At 46.1% G+C, this 21,851-nt stretch overlaps 1 protein-coding gene across 7 annotated transcripts in view; it reads right to left on the bottom strand.

Annotated features, from left to right (window-relative positions):
- The window catches only part of Arhgef10 (Rho guanine nucleotide exchange factor 10), a 100,257-nt gene that overhangs the window by 20,634 nt on the left and 57,772 nt on the right, over positions 1–21,851 (bottom strand). For all 7 annotated transcript variants that reach the window (XM_045130738.1, XM_045130736.1, XM_045130737.1 and 4 more), the window contains 11 exons: positions 21,233–21,403; positions 19,686–19,831; positions 16,566–16,741; positions 7,599–7,714; positions 6,979–7,106; positions 6,708–6,808; positions 6,395–6,516; positions 5,616–5,702; positions 3,917–4,143; positions 2,876–3,033; positions 62–204 (listed from right to left, as the gene is read on the bottom strand). In XM_045130738.1, coding sequence (XP_044986673.1) covers positions 62–204; positions 2,876–3,033; positions 3,917–4,143; positions 5,616–5,702; positions 6,395–6,516; positions 6,708–6,808; positions 6,979–7,106; positions 7,599–7,714; positions 16,566–16,741; positions 19,686–19,831; positions 21,233–21,403 — 1,575 coding nt within the window. The remainder of the gene's footprint in view (positions 1–61; positions 205–2,875; positions 3,034–3,916; positions 4,144–5,615; positions 5,703–6,394; positions 6,517–6,707; positions 6,809–6,978; positions 7,107–7,598; positions 7,715–16,565; positions 16,742–19,685; positions 19,832–21,232; positions 21,404–21,851) is intronic.

Below are 21,851 nucleotides of genomic sequence, written 5' to 3'. Positions count from 1 at the left end.
TGACCATGAACAACTCAGCTGTATGGCCTGGGTCTCCACACTGACCATGAACATGACTCACCTCTATAGTGTGGGTCTCCAGGTTGGCTACAAACACTTGCCCTCCAGAGGCTGCCCACAGTGAGCCATCCACCAGCAATAGGCTTCTGACAGGCAGGACACCCAACTTGATCACTTGCTGAGGTTCTGAGTTCCAGGATCCATCTTAAAAGAAAACACTTTGTTTAGTTCTACTCTACTTGTGGGAACTGTCACAGGGATAGGAAAATGTGGTCACAGTTCACTGTAAACAACAGCCAACCAAAATCCCAACTGTGATTCTGACACGCTTGTGCATGACTGATGTGCCCAGGGTCCCTGGAATCAGGCCTCAATCACAGAACATCTATCGTGATGATAGCACTGGGGACGGCAGGCAGGATGGAGACAGTACAGGCAAGCCTCAAAGCTTGTTCTAAGAACTAAAACATGAGGCATGTGTGTACAGAGCTCATTGCATGTGTTCAATAAATACCACTATGGACAATGACAATACATGAAATGGTTAGAAGGAACTGTATCCAAATTACTAGGTAAATGTTTCAATTCCATGATGTGCTTATATTTTGAAATCATCCTTTGATAATGCACAATCCCATGAGGAAGGTTTGTGTCTTCACTGAATGTGAAAAATAAAGATGGAATCAAAGTAACAAGGATCCTGCTTTCCTCATGGCTTGCTGGCTCCCTTCCCTGAAGCCTAGGAGTGATAGCTAGCTTTAGATTGAAAATCATTTCAGAGCTCTTGGATTCCATCATGCTTTATATGAAGTATGAGTCAATAATGTAGAAACCATGAAGATTTAAGTCAATATTGAATACAAGTGTTAATAATGCTGGTTATGATCATCCTCTAATTAAAATGAATCCTTCAAGTCGGGTGTGGTGGTGCACACTTTTATCCCAGCACTTGGAGGCAGAGGTAGGAGGATCATCATGCATTCAAGGCCACCCTGAGACTACATAGTGAATTCCAGGTCAGCCTGTGCTACAGTGAGACCTTACCTGGAAAAACCAAATAAATAAATAAAAGTAATCCTTCAGTCTTCATCCTACCCATTATTGAGCTCCCACACTTTGAGGAGTAACAAGCCTTGGAGTGCATAGACACTGCCATGTCCCAGCAAAGAAATTCACTTGACTCAAGAAAGCACGAACAGGAAGCCCCAAACCTCTGAACACAAAACCTGTAAGCAAATGGAACTAAGCTGGGCCTTTCCCAGAGGCAACTTGGGAAGATCTGGCTTTGGCATGCTTCTCGTCACAAAGCAGATCTGCTGAGGATGCTACATTGCAATCACCTGAACAATGCTGTAGGACTGTTCTGAGCACTCAAGGACACTGGCCTGCCTACATGGGACTATATATGGTTAAACACACATGCATACAAGCATACACACAGATATGCAGGTACACACACATACGTGCATACATGTACACCCTTAATACACACAGTTTCATGCATATGCATAGCCACACTCTAACATGCCCTCTCATTAGTATGCACAACATTCCCACCTGGTTCACAGGCCTTTACGATGCCACAGCCTGCACGTGGGTTCTGAGTGGAAGCATTTTCTCTCTAACCGCAGGCTGCCAGGACTGCACGGCACTGCCTGACTGACAGCACGGTTCCTTTGAAACAGACACTCAGTGATCAACAGTGGAATTAACCCACTTTGGACCTTTTTCTTAGGTTAATGGTCAACTTCCAACAATCAGCCTCTGTTTTCTGAGCATGGAAGCTACCTTTTCTCCAGACACCGTGCCCTTATATCCCCAGTGGGGTGATGTTCAAAGTCACCACTGAACGTGTGTGAATCTGGGTCAACAGGACTAGGCTGCCTCTCTTGAAGACTACTCCCTGGGCTCATGCTTCAGGCCAAAGAAAAAGCTCCTGGGCAGGGCACTGGCACCACAGTCAGATACCACGTAAAAACTAATGAAATTTAGAACCAAGACTTAACCCAATGCTTCCACAAAATTCAATCCTCCTGTGTGCATTAAGAAACCCCAGGCCCGTCAGATAGTGTCCAAAACAGATGCCTACTGGCTCTGGGAAGGCAGTGGCCTCTGACCATTCATGTCCTCCTCCACTGAAAATAGAAGGGCATGCTATGTGGATATTCAGACTGCCTCACACTCTACCACAAAGGCCCAGCCATGAAACTCAGGAAGAACTCATTAAAGCAGTGGCATCACTCCTGCAAGGCTATAGTTTCTGAAAGTGTGATGGACAGTGAGGACCAGCCAGACAACATTCTGCACCCTTTCATCTGCTGGGAGAAGCAAAGAAGGGACAGTGAGCTTGGCTGGGAGTGGGGTCCACATGGGAGCCACAGTGTGTCTACAGGCAGAGGAGCTCACGGTCCGGATGGCCCTCTTCCTATCTACAGTATGGCCCATCAATATGGCCAGTTCAATGTAGACATGCCACAGAAAAGGCTGGAGGTTGAGGGGCTGCACAACAGGACTAAGGGCATCCAAAGCAGAAAGGGTCAGGGCTCAGGATCTGAGACCTTGCCTGGGTGGGTGAGGCTGATCACTGCAGTGCCACATGGAAAAGTCACAGCCTGGCCAGACTCCCAGTGCAAAGTGGGTTTGAGTGAAGGGTTCAGGAGAGTAGAGCAGAGCACCAGAGTGAAGCTGATAGACAGGTTTGCACCAATTTGAGTTGTTATGGAGTAAGGAGAAGCCCCAGAAGCCAAATTCCCATGTGTATCAATGCCTTCCAGGAAGGAGCAAGACACAGACCTGGGACCAGGGGTGACAAGTACTACTGAGAGGTGAGCCTTACCCTCTCCTCAGGAAGGGTCACAGACCAACGGCAGTTTACCTGGAGCTTTGGTGTAGCTGGCTACTGAACCGTTGACCAGGCCAGCGTACAGGCCCTGTGGCGAGCAGGCCAAGCTCATGACCGTGGACTTGTCGGGAGTGAAAAAGTGCTGAAGTCTCACTTTCTTGGAGCCCTGACTGCTTTTGTAAATGGAAATGCTGCAAAGGAAAATTATAGATGAACAAGTCTGTTCACTCCCTAAGAAAAGTTAACAGGCCCTTCCCTTCCTGTGAGAAGCTGCGGGCATCAGTCGACATCAGCCCACATGCGGCTCCTCTTCATCCTTCCCTCTCTCCCTTCCTTTTCCTGCTCTGGTGTGCTTGGCTATCTATATTTTAAAAATGTTCAGCCACCTCTGCTTTTTCTTTTACACAGAAATTATGGGTTATAAAGAATTATTTCTTCCTATATATCTTGGAACATCATGTTTCAAGATTTATTTGGGTATATTTATGTCTCTCTATATATATGATGATGATGATGTGTGTACAGTCACATGTGTGTCACAACATGCATGTGGAAGTCAGAAGGCAACTTTTAGGCTAGCCCTGGCCTTTTCACCTCATTTGAGACAGGTTTTCTCTCTGGATCTCACTCTGCAGTTGTTTTTTTCTTCCACAGCCACTACTGAGAGCTTAAGAGACATTCTATGTCTCCACCTCCCATCATGCCTTCAGGATGCTGAGATTACAGGAGTCTGCCACAGTTTATGAGGTTTTATGTAGGGTTTGGGGATAAAAGTCAAGTACTCAGGCTTGAGTGCCAAGTGCTTTGTACACTGAACTAACTCCTTAGTCCCAGGAGTGATGTATTTTAAGAAGCTTAACAAACTCATTTTGGAGGCAAAGAGCACATAGCGAATGAAACTTTAACTCTTTGAAAAAAACTACCACAACTGTGGGGGAGTTTCCTAGAATAATTCCCATGGGCTTGTTTCACAGCCATGTATCAGACTGCAATGACCTGGAAATGCCCCACAGCACTGGCAAGGTGCTTGTCCCAGTCAAGGATGATGCCTACGACAAAGTAAGCATGCTCTACCTTCCTTCTTCTGTGCCCAGACAGATCGTGGGCACGTGGGAAGCTCTTACAACTGCGGCCTCAGCATCTATGGCCCCACTGGGTTCTCGGGGCTGCTGTTCTTCTGCGGGAATGTACGCCATGCACAGGATGCGGGACTCCACATTGAAGCACTCAATGACTTTGGGGTTGGAACTTTGGAAGGAGACAATGGCGATCTGACCCATCTGACTGCTACAACTTCCGATCTGAATGGAGGGAGGTTGAGAGGGGATGAGAAAATGAATGAGGGGATGTTCCTGGGATAGGATGAAGACGTTTTCATGTGAGAATCAACATACTCAGAAAAACCAAAGAGTGTGAAATCGTTGTTAGCAAAGCCCCTTTCTCTACTCTGCATTTTAACCTAACTTATTATCATGGATATAACTTTACTTTTAAAATGCAGTTATATACAATAAAACAAGGCACCATCACTACACAATGGCAAAGGCCATTCCCTCACTGAAGAGCAAATAAATCACTGTTAAGTAAGCTGGCACTAATATTCAATAGATCTTAGCCTTTCAAACAGCAAAGCTGAAAAAGTGGTCCAAAGTGGGTCACTGCATTTAGCATATGGTGAGCTGCTGAGCATGGCTCAACCCAGTATTCCTGCAACAGTGCCTGTGAACTTCCTATGCACCTGAGACTACCCTGAGAATACTAGGTAGTGTCAGCTTTCCCAGTGCAAATGAGATTCATTTGTATTTATGTGAGCCGGGGCCTTATCCTTGCTGTCAGCTAACCGCCAGGAGGGAGCCTGAGCCATAATGCATGCTGACAAACACACCAACACTTGGTATGAGCGTGATCCCTGATCTCTGACCTATGCTGATGAACACAGCTAACAGTTAGGAGGGGCCTGAGCCCTGATCGGTGCTTGCAGAAAGCAGAATGGCTCCCTGTGCTCAGCGAACCTCTTTCTTCCCCTCCAATCTGGAGCATGTGGTACTATCCCTGTCCCTGTTCCTCCTGAATTTGTCAGGAAGGATGCTGAGCTGCCAGGCTCTTGATAGCGTTGGGAATGGGTGTAGCCAGGAGAGGACCAAACACCAATAGCCACAGGTACTCTTGGAAGGAAACTGGAACCCCTATGAGGTTGAGTACACCCCGATGTTTAGGTGGGCACAATGCACAAGTGTAACATCAGCTCACCATGCTGCTCTATGCTGGACACGAGGAACAATGCCTGAGTTGAAGCTTGGTCTTCAACAAGACTTAACTTGGAGCAAAGTGTACCCAGGGTGAGTGTCAGACTGAGTGTGGATCTGATATGAGCCAGCATACCCAAGACCTAGGCCTGAGGAATTTCCTCTTTACTGCCACTGAGAATAACCCACGGCTAGTATTTCATTTGAAACAAATTAACTCTAACTACCAACTTTCCAGTGTTAAAAAGCCAACAATGTCTTGGAAGGGAGGAAAAAAGCCCATGAAACTTAACAACCAAGGCAGAAAACATGCTGAAATTATCCTCACAGCAGTTAGATTAGTTTACTTGTAGCTGAATTCAAGCTGTAAATATTTTAGGTAAAAGGGAATATAAGTCAACATTCTAATTTCTTAGAAGGCCAATCTGTCATTCTCCAATGATGACGACCACACCCCCAGTGGCTTCTGTCACCCACCTGTGTACGTCAATTCTTTATGAGCCTGTTTTAAACACAAAGAAACTTACCCACAGGAAGCCGCGGGCAGTGGAAAGTGAATCTGGCTGACTCTCATTACTTAGGTAAGGCTCAGGGTTATAAGCTGCACATTCGATCTAAAATAGACACAACATCGGTTTCTGAATGCTTCCTATCCTTGACTGGCTGAACCCGTGGGCAGGGAACCTGAACATATGTGGGGCCAACTGTGTGACTCTTACAAATTCACTTTCCACAAGTGAACTGTGAGCAGATTTGGTCTTTGATGCAGGCCGGGGCTCTGAGGTTTCCAAAGGTACGCTCCCACGAGCCAGGGAAAGCCAGTCCTTGTGCAGTAGGCAGAGACCAGGACTGAGACATAAAGCATCAGTGTATTTCTTAGAGAAAGACATGTGCCATGTCAGTGGTGTCACAGAAGGCAGGGCTGGGCCCTGAGGTGAGGATGCTGCACATGTCCATAAGACGCTCCTGGAGTTTAGCGAGAGGCGCTGTGCTGCATCCAAGAGACACAGGCTCTGAACACCTGACCCTCTGCAGATATGGCCGTCAGATGAGGCGGGGCACCAGAGGCAGCAGCTGTGAACTGTGCCCCAGGCTGAGCCAGCAGTGCTGTGGCACCGGGATGCTGTGGCCAGTAATGGTTATACCTGGCAGTGGGCAGTATACACCCTGGTGGAGCCTCAGGGTTAGGGGCCAATAAGCAGCAATCTTCAATGTTTCTAACAAATTTCCTCTCAAGAAGCCATAGCTGGGGCCACCTGACCCATCTGTCCATGAGTTAACCCTCCAGAGGCTCTTGTGCCCTCACCTTGAACTCTGGCTGCCTGGCTACCATCACGGGCATGTGTCCCACCAGAAGAGGATGCATTTCCTTCTTGGCTTGGTTGCCATCATCATCCACACAGAACCAGCCCAGGTGGTTCTCCTCCTCTGTGGCACATTCAGAGAGCAGAGTGAGACTGTGGGGAGCAAGGTTAGTGGAGAGATCCCTTGTCGAGTTTCTTTTCAACCCCGGCTTGATCCTCCCAGGTGTGGGCTTCATCATACAAGCTCTCTGAAAACTCTGAAATATGCATCTCTTAGAGAACCCTGCCTCAATTAGCTTGAACCTCACATCTTACCAAGGGCCAGCTTAGCCATCTGCAGGCTGCTAACCCAAGACTCCTTGATGGCAGGTGTAAATGTATTAAACACCGCTGAGAAGAAGGTGGGCCTCCCTGACCTGCCAGAGAGAAGAGAAGCACTCATTTCACTCATTTCATAGAACATGCGGCTCCACTGGGTGTTTAGCCCATCCGACACAATTATCACGCCAAGAAAATAGAAACATGCTAAAGAACCTCTGTGTTTTTCCAGCACTGGACAAGAAGGTCTCATTTTATAGTTACTAACTTGTCCTGCTTCCCTGGGAGCTGCAACTGAATCCTGCAGCGGTCAGCAGCTCTGATTTCTTCTTCTTTCTTCAAAATTAGTCGTTGTAGGCCTGATGTCCATTCATGGGCTACTGACTGGTTTAAGTTCTACAAAGGAAATGTGTGGACATATTTGTTAAGTTTCTGTTTGCTACTTAGTTTTCTTTAGGAGACAGGGCCTTACTCTGTAGCTCAGGCTGATGTAGACTTCACTATATGCCCCATACTGGCCTTAAACTCATGACAATCCTCTTGCCTCAGCCTGCCAAGTGCTAAGGTATGATCCCATTATGCCTAGTTTAACATGCCTTGTTAAAATTTAAAGATAGTAAGGAGGAGAAAAAGCAAAGTTTATAACATGAAAAAGTCAAGGAGACCCAATCGTACTCATGTCTAATTATGAAAACCAGTCCCTTGGAGTGGATCACACGATGCATGGCTGAACTCAGGCAGAAGTGACACTCAAGGGCCTTCACAGACTGAAGGGAAGCTATGCTGGGATGGGTTTGCATCACCCCAAACAAGAGAAAGGCACACTCAGTTCTCACTTCGGCAGAAGTTGGAGGATCACATCACATCACATCAGGGAGCTTATGCTACCTGATAGTTCCCTCGGAGGTTTCCTATCAGCTGAGCAATCTGACCGACCACATTCAGGTCATGCAGCAGGTTCTGCAGATCCTGGTATAGCTGTCCTGGCCCCATGTAAACTTTGTCTGAAAATAAGGACAAAAAGATTATCACTCCAATGCTTGGGCAAGAGGAAATAAATAAGTCCTAGTTTAAAAAAAATTTTTTTTTAAGTTAAGGAAACCACAGAATTTTTAAAAATCATTTTAAGCATTTACTAGTTATTCTGTTCCTGTTACTTCGAAGTAATTATAGTCATACAGAATGATATGCTCTATCCCGCTTCCAGGAGTCAGCATCCCAAAGAATGTTAGCATGGTCCTCAGAATGACATAGCACACACCAGTCAGCCTCATCTAAATGCCACAAGTTTCTACAGTATATGGAATTGTTCTCACCCTGGGTGCAGTCCAAGGCCCCTGCATACCACTGGGCATCTTGCTCCTCACCAGACCCCAATCTGGGACAGAAACTTACAGTCTTCTTTGATGACTTTGACCTTAATAAGGGCACTGCTCAACTGATTTTACAGAATGTTTCACTGGTTGAGTTTGAAAATTTTGTCAGTTCTGGATATATGTATGTATGTGGATTAGGTATCTCATGCTGGCTTTGAATTTACTATGTGGCTGAGGATGACCTTAAACTTCTAACCTTCCTGCCTCTACTTGTATCATAGATGCTAAAATTGTAGGTATGTACCACTACACCTCATTCATGTGGTACTTAGGATGGAACCCAGGCCCCTAAGTAAGGCAAACACTCACTAACTGAGCTACATCCCCAGATCCCTAAAAATATTTGTTAATATAACCACTAATTAGTAAGAAGCACCTAGAAATAATATTTCATCTATATCAAATTTCCAGTACCTAGAGGCACCCAACACCAGAGCTCCTCAGTAAGCTTTCCTAAAATTAAAACATTTTTAAAAGGTACAGAAATAATTGCACTTAATCCAGTCAGTGGGTGATGTGTGTCCCACTGTCTATGTGCCCAACAAGCAACACTTCCTACCAGCTACCTCTCAATAACCAGGCCAGCCATACCATGTACACAGGGCTTCAAGGGGCTACAGGAGGAGATTGCAAACACTGCCTCTTGGAATCCCATAGATGGATGGACCTCAACACCAGCCTGATGAGGAAACTGCCCACCATCACACAGACAGGAAGAATTTGAACCCAGGACTACATTCTTTCCTCTTTCTACTTCACATATAGATAAATCATCACACTGCCAGCCAGAGAGAGAGAGAGAGAGAGCGAGAGCCAGATAGAAGACATTCATATGGATCAAAAACAGCACTGGTGTCTGGGTCTGTGAAGGGCAGCTTCCTGGCTAAGAGGAGGTCACAGTGAGTCCAGGGCTGAGCAGGAACAAGCTGGGTTTGAGGCTCAGTGGCCAACAACTCCAACAACTCCAGATTCTACATGACCCTGAACAGGAGACCTGCATGGTCATTTTTACAAGGCCCTGCAAATTACATAGCTTTTCCCATCCTTTGGTGTATCTATATGCACAGGTCATATGTCAAAACTGACAGCTGGCTACATAATGCCATAATAAATGCTCCATAAATAGAAAGTGTGCACTGCTTTGCTAGAGACAAGGATAAATGCATGCTGCACCACAGATACTTTGCCCAAAAGACACAGTTGTGTGGGCATTCATACAGAGGGCAAACCTCATTTTTATCACCTAACCAGGAAAATGCTTGAGGTGGAGGCCTCTGAAGTCTCTTGAGATTCCACCACAAAGGGGTTGTGCATATGTGCTAGGCAGGCGCGTACACACACACACACACACACACACGCACGCACTACTTTTTCCTTACAATGTGCTTTTAAATCAATTTTTTTTTACCTGATAACACATATCTGCTGTTTTCATTTATAAACTTGTGAGAATAAACTATGACTAGTAACTTTATTAATCTCTCATCTATTTTACATTACCTTTACAATTATTATTCAGTCATACTGACCCTTTGGTTCTGATATACAGCTCTAGGAATTCCAGGACATGTGTAGATTTCTGAAGCACACTCTCCAATTAGGCCACAGACCAGCTCCAGGGCCCACAACACAATTCTATCATTTGTGAAAACCCTCTTCACTCTCTCTTCAGAGTCACAATACCCCCCACCTTGGCTCTGGTTCCACCAGCCTATTCTCCTTCATTATGCTGTCTCAGAACATCCTACATTTTCTTTTAAGCTATAAATAACACACTTACTTGATTTGGGGGATTAGTGTCATTGGTGGTAATAATTTCATGTTGGGCAGCAATTCTGTGACAAGTGTCACACAACAGATATCTGTACAAAGGCAGGGCGCTGCTTGCTTTTCCAAACTCTTCATTCCCCATCTCTGATATGGAAGATGAACAGGAGAGAAGAGATTCTGGCCTTTTGGTGACTGTTTCTAAATTGAGTATGTCAAGAATATGTCATTTGTACTTGAATTTGGAAAGCAAGTTTCTTCATCTCATTAAACTTCCCTTTGAATAAACTGCATATTTAATCAGAAAATACTGTCCAACTTAAGCCAGTGTTTTCTGGGAGGCAGACCCTGTGTTGGGATGATAAACTCAGAACATTATTCAATGGTGATGCTGTATTCTGCCACCAGATTTCTCCCTTATGTGACCAGCCACCCTCTCCAGAGAACACACCAAGACATGGGACATTGTCTACCTTGGTTTCCAAACCTGCAAAGCAGAGACAATACCATCTTCCCTGACTACCCCACAGAGCAGCTTTGATAGTCAAAATAAACTGTACTTTGAAACATTTTGCCAACTACACGTATATGAGGCACATCACTGAAAAGGTGCTTTCTCTCAGCACACACACACCTCATAAAGGTAAGAGTGGCTGCCCTGCTGCCTGTCACAGTTTGGAGCCCTAAAGCACTGTGACCATGACTGGTCTGGTCCATGGTTCATCCCTACATCGTTTTCCCTTTAAGAAAAACAAGTGTTGGGTGGGCACAGAAGGCCCTGCATAGGGAGACCACCCCAAGAGGAGGAGTGAGAATGACAAGACATGGGAGGGATCCAGCGAAGGCTGCTGGGGGCCATAGATACCCAGAGACTCCACATGTACCAGACTTTCCTCAGAAGGGAGTGAACACAGCCTCCAGATATGTGTCCCCTGCTTTTATGAGTCAGGGGATAGATGGTAGGCCTGAAATGTGGCTATACCTTAAGGCTGTGCATGTGATGATGCCTCAGTCTGACTCTACAGTTCATCAGGGATTAAAGGTATAGACATTTCAAGGGGAATGAGTTCAAGAGGCCTAGTGCGCACTGTGGCAAATGGTGAGGAACAGTATACTGTATATTCAAAAATCACAGAAGGAACTCCGTGTTCCCACTACAGACACACAGGAGGTGTGCACTAATGCACTCTACTCAGCCTTTCCCCAGCACATTTCAAAACAGCATGCTCCACGCCAGTGATGAGTTGTCAAATTAAAGTGTGAATGTGTGTGTGTGTGTGTGTGTGTGTGTGTGTGTGTGTGTGTATCATATGACCACTGATGTATAGCTAATACAGGAAGGGAGGATACCTGGATGCTTTTTTTCCTAGGGACTTAAAGATGCATCTATATTGAGACCACAAAGACTGTCTCCACCTCCCCCTAGCAGTAGGAACTGAAGCAAGTGCCACTAGAGCTTGAGCTGGACACTGGGGACATGGAAGAACAAGAAACCACCCAACACACAGGCAGAGTCAGCATTTCTGCCCAAAGTGAAGGCTAAGGAGCATGGATCATAGAGGGTGATTCCTTTTCAAAAGCTACTTTGTTTCATCGAATAATTATTTATTTTTTGTGTTCTGTAAAACACTTATTTATCACCAGAACATATGCAACGGACATCTGTGAGCCGATTTCTGGCACCTCATGGCAAGTTTCCAGTACTTTAGATTCTGTGGGTCGAGTGCTCTGTTGCTGGGCGGGCACACCATTGTTCCACTGCTTTCCTTGGCTTTCTCACAGGCTCTCCCCGTCTCCATGGAAATCCCTGGAACTGGCTAGAAACTTCAGGGTGTCAGCTGAATGGAATCTATGTGACAAACAAGGAACGGGCTGTGTAGCTAAGTCAACATCAATGACACCTTCAACCCCCTGGTGGGAATTTGGGCTCCAGCATGACCCTCAGCAAATCTTGAAGCTAAAGTGTCTCTTCTTCTGGCTGACAAAAGGTCAGGGGCAGATGGTTTCCCAGAACCAGGAGGAGGGTGAGAACGAGGTCTCTGAAGCAGAAACAAACGTATGATCCCTCAGTTTGTTGAAAGGAGGCTGGGAGACCAGGAACAGGTTTAAATCAGGGGTATGTAGGGTACAGATGTGACAGACTCCAATGCCTTGTTCCCTAGAGGTGCCCATCCATCTCCGTTGCCAGAAAAATGATGTTTCCCAGAACTCCAGCTGAGCTTTCCAGTGGTCTCCTGAGAGCTGGGTTGGGCTTCCAGCAGGTCCGTCACCCTCCTGTGGCATAACATCCAGCTCCTATCTGTTTTTCCACCCTCTTTCCCTTGTCCAGCTCTTATGTCTCCACATGGCTCCTGTCCCTGCACTCTCCTGCAGGTTGAGACTTCCTCAGAGAGAAAGGCTGATACACAGAGAAAGTGAAGACAGCCTGAAACCACCCTCTGGGAATGAGAGAGACCAAAACCATCCTCCTTCAGACTGGAAACAAGGTCTGAGTATGCAAAATCCAAAGGTCATCAGTACATAGGGTAATTATGACAAGCAGAGGAGCACACTGGAGGCAGGTATCCAAGGGAAAGGAAGACTCCGGGTGCTGTGAGGCCTGTGGGAGCTTCTCTACACAGTGTAGCTAGAGCAAGTGAGATTCAACACTCATGCAGCTGAATTGCAATGCAGGAGGCCAGCTTCCCAAGGTGTTCTGTTGGAACTTGTTCTGTGCTTCAGTTAACAGGGCAGGATAACTGACTCCTGGCTGCTTACTGTGATCAAAAACCAGGGGACTGTTGTGAATAAGTTTTTGTTCAGGGTGAGATGGGGGTCAGGTCCAATGACTTGCATGTGAATATCTAGTTTTCTCAACATCATTTACAGAGGAATTTTTGGACAAGACCTCAAAAGCACAGGCAGCAAAGGCCAAACTAAAAGAATGGGACAATATCAAATGGAGAAGCTTCTAAATAGCAAAGGGAACCATCAACAGAGAACAGACAAATTATAGAAGACATGAACATACTTGCCAATTCTTCACATGATGGGGATGAATATCCAAAATATACAGGGAACACAAGAATCTCAATAACAAGTAGGCCAATTAATCAAGTTAAAATTGAGCAAATGATCTGAATAGACATTTCTGAAAATAATATCTAAGCAGCCAACAAATACATGAAAGAAATACTGAGCCCCAATCCCCCAGTCATCATAGTGATGCAAATCAAAACCACCGATCACCTGACACCAGCAACAAAACAATGATCAAAAACACTAACAAATGCTGGTGAGGATGTGAAGACAGTACTCTCCTCACTGTTGATGGGGATATAAGTAAGCACAGAAATTATTGAGGCTCTTCAGAAAACCTGAAGCAGAACAACCATATCACCTAGCTATCCTGCCCTGGGTGTATATCTGTCAGTGATTCAGAGACACCTGTACATCCATGCATAGTCAACAGTATTCCCAATAGCCAAGACAGACGTTCATCAACAGATGAATGGTTCAAGAACATGGATAAAACTTGAAGACCTTCTGTTAAATGAAATAAGCCAAGCAGAGACAGAGAGACAAGCACTGTATGTGGATGGTGAAAAGTGAATCTAGATACAGAATAGTGGTTACCAGAGGACAGGAAGAGGAAAGAGAGCACAGAGGGTGCTGAATAACAGGTATCAACACAGACAGAAGTTGTGACCTCTAAGGCACATTAACATGACTATAGTTTTCAACAATCTACTGTATATTTTATAAATAACTAAAGGAGAGGAACTTAGAGGCTCCAGACAGAAAGCCATAGGAGATGGAAACCGATTAACCAGTACATACTGTCTATAAGTATTGAAATCCCACTATAACCCTCAATTTTGTGGAATTATCACATGCTATTCAAAAGTTGAAGGCCAAGGGCTGGAGAGATGGCTCATTGGTTAACAGTACTTCCTGTGCAAGCATGAGAGCATGAGCAGGCCTGAGAGACCACTTAAGTTCAATTCCCAGGATTCATACAAACAGCTGAGCATGGCCACATGTATCTGGAACCCCAGACCCAAGGGCAGAAGAGACAAAAGAGTCACTGTGGCGCACGCGCGTGCACACACAAATACATCAAAAAAAAAAAAAAAAAAAAAAAGGCAAGCTCTGGGATAAGAGGCTCCACTGCTGGGGAGACAAGCACATGGGGCATAGGCACATAAATGTGCATAGAACATATACACAAGCAAAAAAAGGTGAAGGACAATGTTAAAGACAGTGGAAATGCCAGCTACTGTTTGATCATTATATTTTTAAAATATTTTATTTTTATTTATATATTTGAAAGAGAGAGAGAAATGGGTGCACCAGGGCCTCTAGCCACTGCAAACAAATTCCAGATGCATGTGCCACTATATACATCTGGCTTACGTGGGTTCTGGGAAAGTGATACTGGGTCTTTAGGCTTTGCAGGCAAGTGCCTGGAACTGCTAAGCCATCTCTCCAGCCCAATCATTACATTTTGTATACAGCTATCAAATCGTCATATTATTTGATATAAGTGTGTCAAGATGTAGTAACATTTAATAATCATGAACAACACCAGGGGACATGCTGGAGTTCAGATGAGGAGGGACAGGGGTGAGGATGAAGAAGCGGAGACTGGTCAGAGGCACACAGGAAGCCAATGGAGTTCCTCGGGCTACCTGTGGACTATTCAAAAACAGTATTCTAATTTGAGATAAGCCAAAAACAAAGTCACCAGCAGATAAAGATGATAACCACCTGCTTCTGTAGACATTGTCACCAACCCATGGAGAGGCAGGCAGTTTTTACAATACAGTTTCCTAATAGGCGGTACATTATTTTTCTCTTCCCAACCATCAGGCCCAATTTGAGAAGTCAGTGAGTCAACCACAAAAAAAGTACAGACTTTTTTTTTCAACCCAAACTGTGTGTCCCTGGAGGAGCCTCTGTCAGCAGTTCTCAAGCCTCTCTTGAGGAGCAAAGTTTAATGTGGTAACTACAAGCAACACTTGTGGCTTGCACACCTAGAGCCTGCTTCCTGGCCATGGAGCTGTGCAGGGGCAGAGCCTCATCCTTCCCCTGCAGTGGTTGCTTAGCAATGTTGCCCACGCTCTGCCTCAAACCCCAAACAACAGACCAAGCTTCTAAGCCTGAATGTTAGAGTCATTCCAACAGCAGAGAAGTCATATGACCATGCAGCAATAACAAGATCTTCTACCTGGCTTCTCAAAATGATTCCAGGATGACAAGTCCTAAAGGAACAGGAAACAGCACCAAGGGTGATTTGATGCTGTGAGGGTAGCAGGGAGTTCTGAAGGACATTTGGTGGCCCAGCAGGAGTGAGAGTGAGACTTGAGGTGTGTCTGCATCACAAGGGAGCTGACCGCCTTGGCTCAGCCTGATGCTGGTGTGAGCCATACTGTGGAAGAGGGGTAGAGAGCAGCTCATCTTCAGACCCTAAGGGCAGGATGCCAGCCAGTGCAGTGCACTTGGACAGACCAGGATGGATCCTGTACCAGCACACTGTGCTCAATACACCAGCAATCATGCTGTTATCATAGCACTGCAGCACCTCTAAACAAGAGGCAGCACCCTCATTGCCAAAGCCTGGAGCAAGCCTCAGAACTCTGACATACTTCCATCTCCAATAATTAGCAAAATTTAATTAAGCCAACCAACAAAATGCTAAATAAAATTGATTTTGAAATACTTTTTAACCCTACAAGGCCACTTACTGGACTGGATGTGGTGGTTTGAATGTAAAATATCCCCCCTAGCCTCATGTGTTTGTAATTCAGCTTCATACTTAATCCCCAGCTGGTGGAGCCTTTGGGAGATGGAGCCTTGCTGGAGGAGGTGTGTCACTGAGGTTGGGCCTTGGCGTTATGTAGTTCAGCCTCCTCTGTCAATGCTAGACAGTTCACTCTTGCTCCTTTCTCTTAGATGGTATCTCTTAGATGATATCTGTTTTTGCCATGCTTTCCCCATCATGATGAAACCTCCTCTTGAAACTGTAAACCAAAATAAACCCTTGCATTCCATAAGCTGCTTCTGGTCAAATGTTTATTTAGTCCCAGCAGTGAGAAGGTAACTGCTATACCCCGCCTCCTTCTTTCCACAGCTCAAAAGTACAGTAAGCCAGCACAGCAGTATGGAACGTAGATCCTGAGTACCACCCTGCTAATGGCGAACCTGCTGCTACAGAAGGAAACAGCAATGGTTACTGCACTCAAATAAAAATCTGCAGGCTGAACCATGACAGCTAACAATAATCCTACTGTGCAATTTGGAATCATTTTCAAAGTACCCTGCCATCCATCTCTTTCACGTCTCTTTTTTTTGCAGGTCACAGACTGGAGCTAAGTACAGGAAATTGAAGAGTAAAAATGCTTGTCAGGGTAGAGCCAGTCAGCCGCAGAGCTGAGCCCACCCATGCTGGATGCAGATACCACTTGTGAAGTATGGCCAAGTACCATCCGTGCAGTAGGCAATGCAGTGAAGAGCTGGGAGCCAAGGTTAAAGGAACTTCAGATCCAGGGAGGGAGGGAGGCCTGCAGTAGGTGGCACAGTTTCAGACACAGGCGGCACAGATCGGGGCTGCTAACTGAGCTGTGCCAACAGATGGGCCACCTCACCTGTAAGCTGCAGAATGAGAGGCCAGACTATCAGAGCCCATGCTGTCCCCACAGCTCGTAGGAAAGTTGATGAGAGTTACACTTACATGGCTTCACGTTAGCCACCACTGCCAAACTTTCCGGTGAGTGTGTGGTGGGGTGCCTGCCATGCTCCCCTGCACCTGGACTGCTGCCATACTCGATCACGTCCACGTGTCCTAGAGGGACGCTCCACTTGAGCAAGTACCTCTGGCTTGTCACCACGTGGCTTTCATGTGAGGCGCTGAAACAAACAAGGCTGTTACTTTATCAATGACTGTGGGAACCAGTTACAAACCTCCACCCTTCATGTCCCCGAGGTGTATCAGGCTACAGAGTCACAGAGATCCTGGCCCTCCTGAAAACATTGTCCACCAGGGCCTTCCAGATGTGCAAAGGGAGCCCTATCCATGTTCCCATCTGGAGCCCAGGAAAACTCCCCGTGACCACATCTCTGGAAGCTGCTTCCTCACAGAAAGTCAAAGGGAAGGAGCAACACTCAATTGATGACTCTGGCTGGAGAGTCTGGACATTGTTGAAAAAAACAACTGAGAAAAAGCATCCATTCCATGCATACACAGATAACTCTTGCTTTGTCCTGGCTAACCCTAACATGTGGGTTCCTGGGCTCTTGCTCTGGGGTGGCCACAGTTCCCCTGAAGGTATCCCAGGCAACAGGCAACCATAGAGACCAAGGTTATGCATGTGATGAGAGAAAGAATCACTCACTCCTGCGAGTCAGTTTTGGTGAACAGTTCTTAGTTTATTGTCAGAGAAATGGATTTATAAGCATCTGAGGGTGGGAAAAAGACCCTAAGGGAACTGGTGGATTTAAAGATTGCTAGTCTATGGGGACATTTGTTACAGCACGTAGGCAATGGTGGTTCAGGTGATCTAGGGTCTCATGGGGATGGGCTGTGTGAAGGTACAAGAGTTTCCTAGGCAACTGGCCAAAGGCCACAGGGTTATGGACAAAGCCTAAGTCATCTGAAAGTCCAGGTATTCCGTACTTGGAGAGGGAGTGGCCTTACTTCCTGCCAATCTTAGGATCTGAGATTTTGTCCAGCAGGTCCAGGCTCACTGCAAACCTCAAGAACGTGGGGAGGATCCTGGCTCACTGCAACCCCCAAGGGGAGAAACTTCTCTGCCAGTCTGGTCCCCAAGATATGACCAGCAGTTCAGCCTACTGCTATTCCTCCATAGCCTGGAGCCTTTGTGTCAGACAGTTTAGGTTTACTTTAACCCAGGGCCTTGCCAATCTCCGACACTAACATTCCTCTTTATTTCTCCTGTGTGGCTGCATTATAACCACAGCAGTAGATTCAAGTCATATCATCACACCCCATGACTGAAGTACCTGTTGAGTATACAGAAATGAAATGAAGAACATAAGTTTTATTTTTTGAGTGTGTGTATGTGTGTGTGCTGTGCATGTATGTGTATTTTATCCATGTGTGTGTGGGCATATAAATATGTGTGGGTGCACACATGTACTCAGATCTGGAGTCCAAGTGTCAACTGTGGATGTCTTCCTCAATCGCTCTCCTTATTTTCTGTGACAGAGACTTTTGTTGAACCTAGAACACACCAATGTAGTCATACTAGCTGGTCAGTGAAACCCAGGATTCTGTCTCTCCTCAGTGTATAATTACAAGAGATCACCATCACATTTGGCCTTTTACATTGATGCTGGAAACCAAAACTCAGGTCCTTGTGCTTGTGTGGAAAGTATTTTACACACTGAGCCATCTCCTAATTTCTTCTTTTATCATAACATAAAACATGAATATGGAGAAACACACAAAACACATCCCCAAAGCAGGACACCACCTGCTTACTTCTACAGTGACAGAATTACATGACTGTCCCTAGAGGTATGTGATAATGGCTAAGCACTGAGTATGAATCAAAGCAGGAGTCTTCACCACAAAGAGGACAGATCATTAGACTGGCACTCTTTGCAGACCTACTTTGTGGCTGAGAATGCTGGGGAGCAATAGCAGAGCTGATGGCAATACGTGGCACTGGTCTGTGAAGCCAGAGAATGCTCACCCCAACACCTCCCAGCCAGCCAGCATGTCACTATCCTGAACTTCATAATCATTGTCCCTGGGAATGTGAGGTCAAGTGTCCTCCACACTTCCAGCACATCTCCAGGCATGAGAAGTGTCTAGTGACAGAGGTGTGCTGCTATAGGCTTCCAGGCCCATTTGCTAGAAAGAGGAACTTGGCCATCACATCACCCACCTTCCAGTGTGAAAACACTCCCGCTGGACAACTGCAAGCTACCAAAGTTTTAGCAAATAGCTCCTGAACTTCCTAACACATCAGTGGTCAACTCTCACAAACCATTCCTAGCTGGCCCCATGCAAACCTGTGCTATTTTACACAGTACCATAAGCACTGAATTCAGTTTAAGAACAATTCCCTTGGGCTCTATTATGTTTGAAGACCCCCAACCTTCACAGATACCCTTAACTTATTACAATAGCTTTACGCTTGGGGAAAATTCTGTTGTCAAACTATTTTAAGTGAAAGAACCAAAGGGGTACTGCTGGTTTACTCAGTTTATATCATTTGAATTACTCAATTTAAAGATGTAAGGAAAACGCTTCTCACAAATGTATTAACAGGGCTGGAGAGATGGCTTAGTGGTTAAGTTACATGCCTACAAAGTCAAAGGACTCAGGTTCTATCCCCTAGGACCCACATAAGCCAGGTGCCCGAGTTGGCACATGTGTCTAGAGTTTGTTTGCATTGGCTGAAGTCTCTAGCATGCCCATTCTCTCTTTCTGTATCTTTCTCTCAAAGAAATAAGTAAAATAAAAAAATATTTAAAAAAAATATTTACAGAAGCAGCTAAAAGGAGTCTGAACATCAGGGCTGCAGCACGACAGGAGGAGAGGACAGGCACTCACTCAGATTCAAGTTCTAACGCCACCCTACGTGAATGAGTTCACCAAGTTCACCTGCATGTACCTGATTTTTGCCAGAAGAGTTCTTTAAAAATATGCTTGCAGGACTGGGGCTGGAACTCAGTGGTGGCGCTTGCCTAGCATGAGCTTGCTCTAGAAGTCCATGAGTTAAGTTTAGCATGCAGCCCAGTTCCTTTTTGATGAGAAGCTGAATGAGGTTGATGTGAACAGCATGTCACTGTGAGGCTGGTGTGTGAAGCAAGCAAGCCTTACCGGGGGCTGGCCGTGGCACACATCAGCACGTCATTCAGCATGAACAGCCGGCGTTCTTTGGTCTTGATGATTTCTCCTTTGTCATTGTAAACTGTTTCAATCACATCATCAGATCGGATGAGGTACCGATTTCCACTGCTGAGTAGCTGAATTGAAATGACACAAGCATGGTCACCACAAAGGAGTTCACCCAGAGCAGGAGGGATGGGGCACTCTCGCAAAATAGGAGTTCACAGGGTCCAAGTTTCATGGCTCATTCTCTTTAAAGAAACTCCTTGTATACCGACTACTGGGCTCAGGATGTGACATCTTCTGGACATCAGTGTTTGCCATGTCCTAAGCAATGGAATTCTGGCTCTGACTTCCCTGGATCTCCCTACAGCTAAGACTTGGCCTGGCTGCTCCCACCCTGTCCACCCTCTGAACACATGCTGCCGTCCTTCAGTCTCGCTTGGAAACAGTAGCTATCCCTCAATCACAGCACCTTAGCAGCAAGGAAGAATGGAAAAACACGAGTGACCCCTCTGTGATTTTCCTTCCCAATGTGAACATCAGTGTGTAAGAGCATGTGGGCTTCCTGTGGTCAGCGACTCTTTGCCACTGAGCCTATCAGAAAACCCTCAGTACTCTGAAATGGCATGATCAGTGGCATAGTATGTGACTTCATGCCTGTAAACAGAAAATGCAGAGCCCTTGGCCCTGATTGTTGTTGCTACCTGCTGACTCTGCAGCTACCTGACTTGCCAGGGTGTTGGCCATGAGCAAGCTCCAGCCTCACAGCTTGGCCTTTCCTAGCTTGTGCACAGGAGAGTGCCCCCAGGCTGAGCATACCTTCTCTCACAGGCCTGGCCTTACTCTGCACCTATGCGCTCCAATGCCAAGAGCAACGGAAAGCGTGACCTCGCATGCCATTAACTACATCAAGAGCATAACTGACTGCAATTCTCAACTCATAAAGAAACAATTCCACAGTCACCGGGAGAACCAGGGAACTGATGATTAATATGTATGGCCATAAAGTTCTCGTGTGTCCTTATGAAGGAGGAAGTTAACGCTCCTGAGAAGAAAATGTGACATTAGCATGGACCTATAGATGAGCTCCCCCTCTAACGACTGCAGGAAATGAAAGCCTGCATGCAAATCAGCAGGGTAGTGCAGGAAACCCTGCACTGGAAGTCTGGCAGAGGAGGCGCTCTGCCCACTGTGGCACTTTCTCATGACGCACAAGCAGACAGCACAGGTGTGCACAGACAAACCGCATCTACAGCACCACGGGAGATTCTCAAAGTAAAGCTAAGAGCTGCTCTTAACCGGGGGGTGGTCCTTGGAACCATGTAAGAATGTACGAATGCCTTTCCTAAGAACACACAAGGGCAGACAGAACACCAAGGTTTGGCAAAGAAGCCCTGGCCTCCGTGCTCCTACCCAAAGTGCTCTCCCCACCCCGGCACCCTAATGATCAGTAACATGGGTACAATCAGTCAGCACTGGCTTATCAGCATGAAGCAAAAGCATTTGGCACAGGGTTGGAACAGACACCCTTCAACCTTGTTCAGGTATCGCTCATTTATGGCTTTTGCTATCTGTTTGATTTCACATCGTTGGTCAGCATCTCTTTTTCTTTCGTTTAGTTTCTCGGCCAACGTCTCGAGCTCTGTCAGTGCCATCTGAAGAGGCAGTCTGTCAGGATGTCCTCTGGCGGTGTTCTTCAGCATGTCCTGTGAGCAGGAGGTAGAGTGGGGACAATCAGCATGCATGCTTCCACCCCCAGCAGTGAACAGACAAGTTGGTCTGGCAGCAACAGTGATGCATGGATGCCAGCCACCTCTGAGGAAAGAGTCAGGACTTGGGAGAAGAGTGAGCTCAGAAGACCAAGGCTTGGCTGGTTCATCACATGGTACTGATAATGAAAAAAACATACAGCGAAGGTCCCTAATAGAGGAACATGTGGCCAGTTAGGAGGTCTGCTCTGACCACAATGAAACTATTAGACTGCTTTTCTCTACCTGAGTCACAAAAACCCACCCACACATAGAAGAGTCCATCTATTCTAAGTGCCAATGTCTGAGCAGGGTAAGATGTGCAGTGGTGGTATCTGCTGTTAACTCACACAGCACAGTCTGTGTGCCACACTTCCAAAAGCACCACCTATGCTAGACAGAGCAG

The sequence above is a fragment of the Jaculus jaculus genome, chromosome 12 (assembly GCF_020740685.1).
Source record: "Jaculus jaculus isolate mJacJac1 chromosome 12, mJacJac1.mat.Y.cur, whole genome shotgun sequence".
In the NCBI taxonomy this organism is placed as follows: Eukaryota; Metazoa; Chordata; class Mammalia; order Rodentia; family Dipodidae; genus Jaculus; species Jaculus jaculus.
This window is presented reverse-complemented; position numbering and strand designations above follow the sequence as displayed.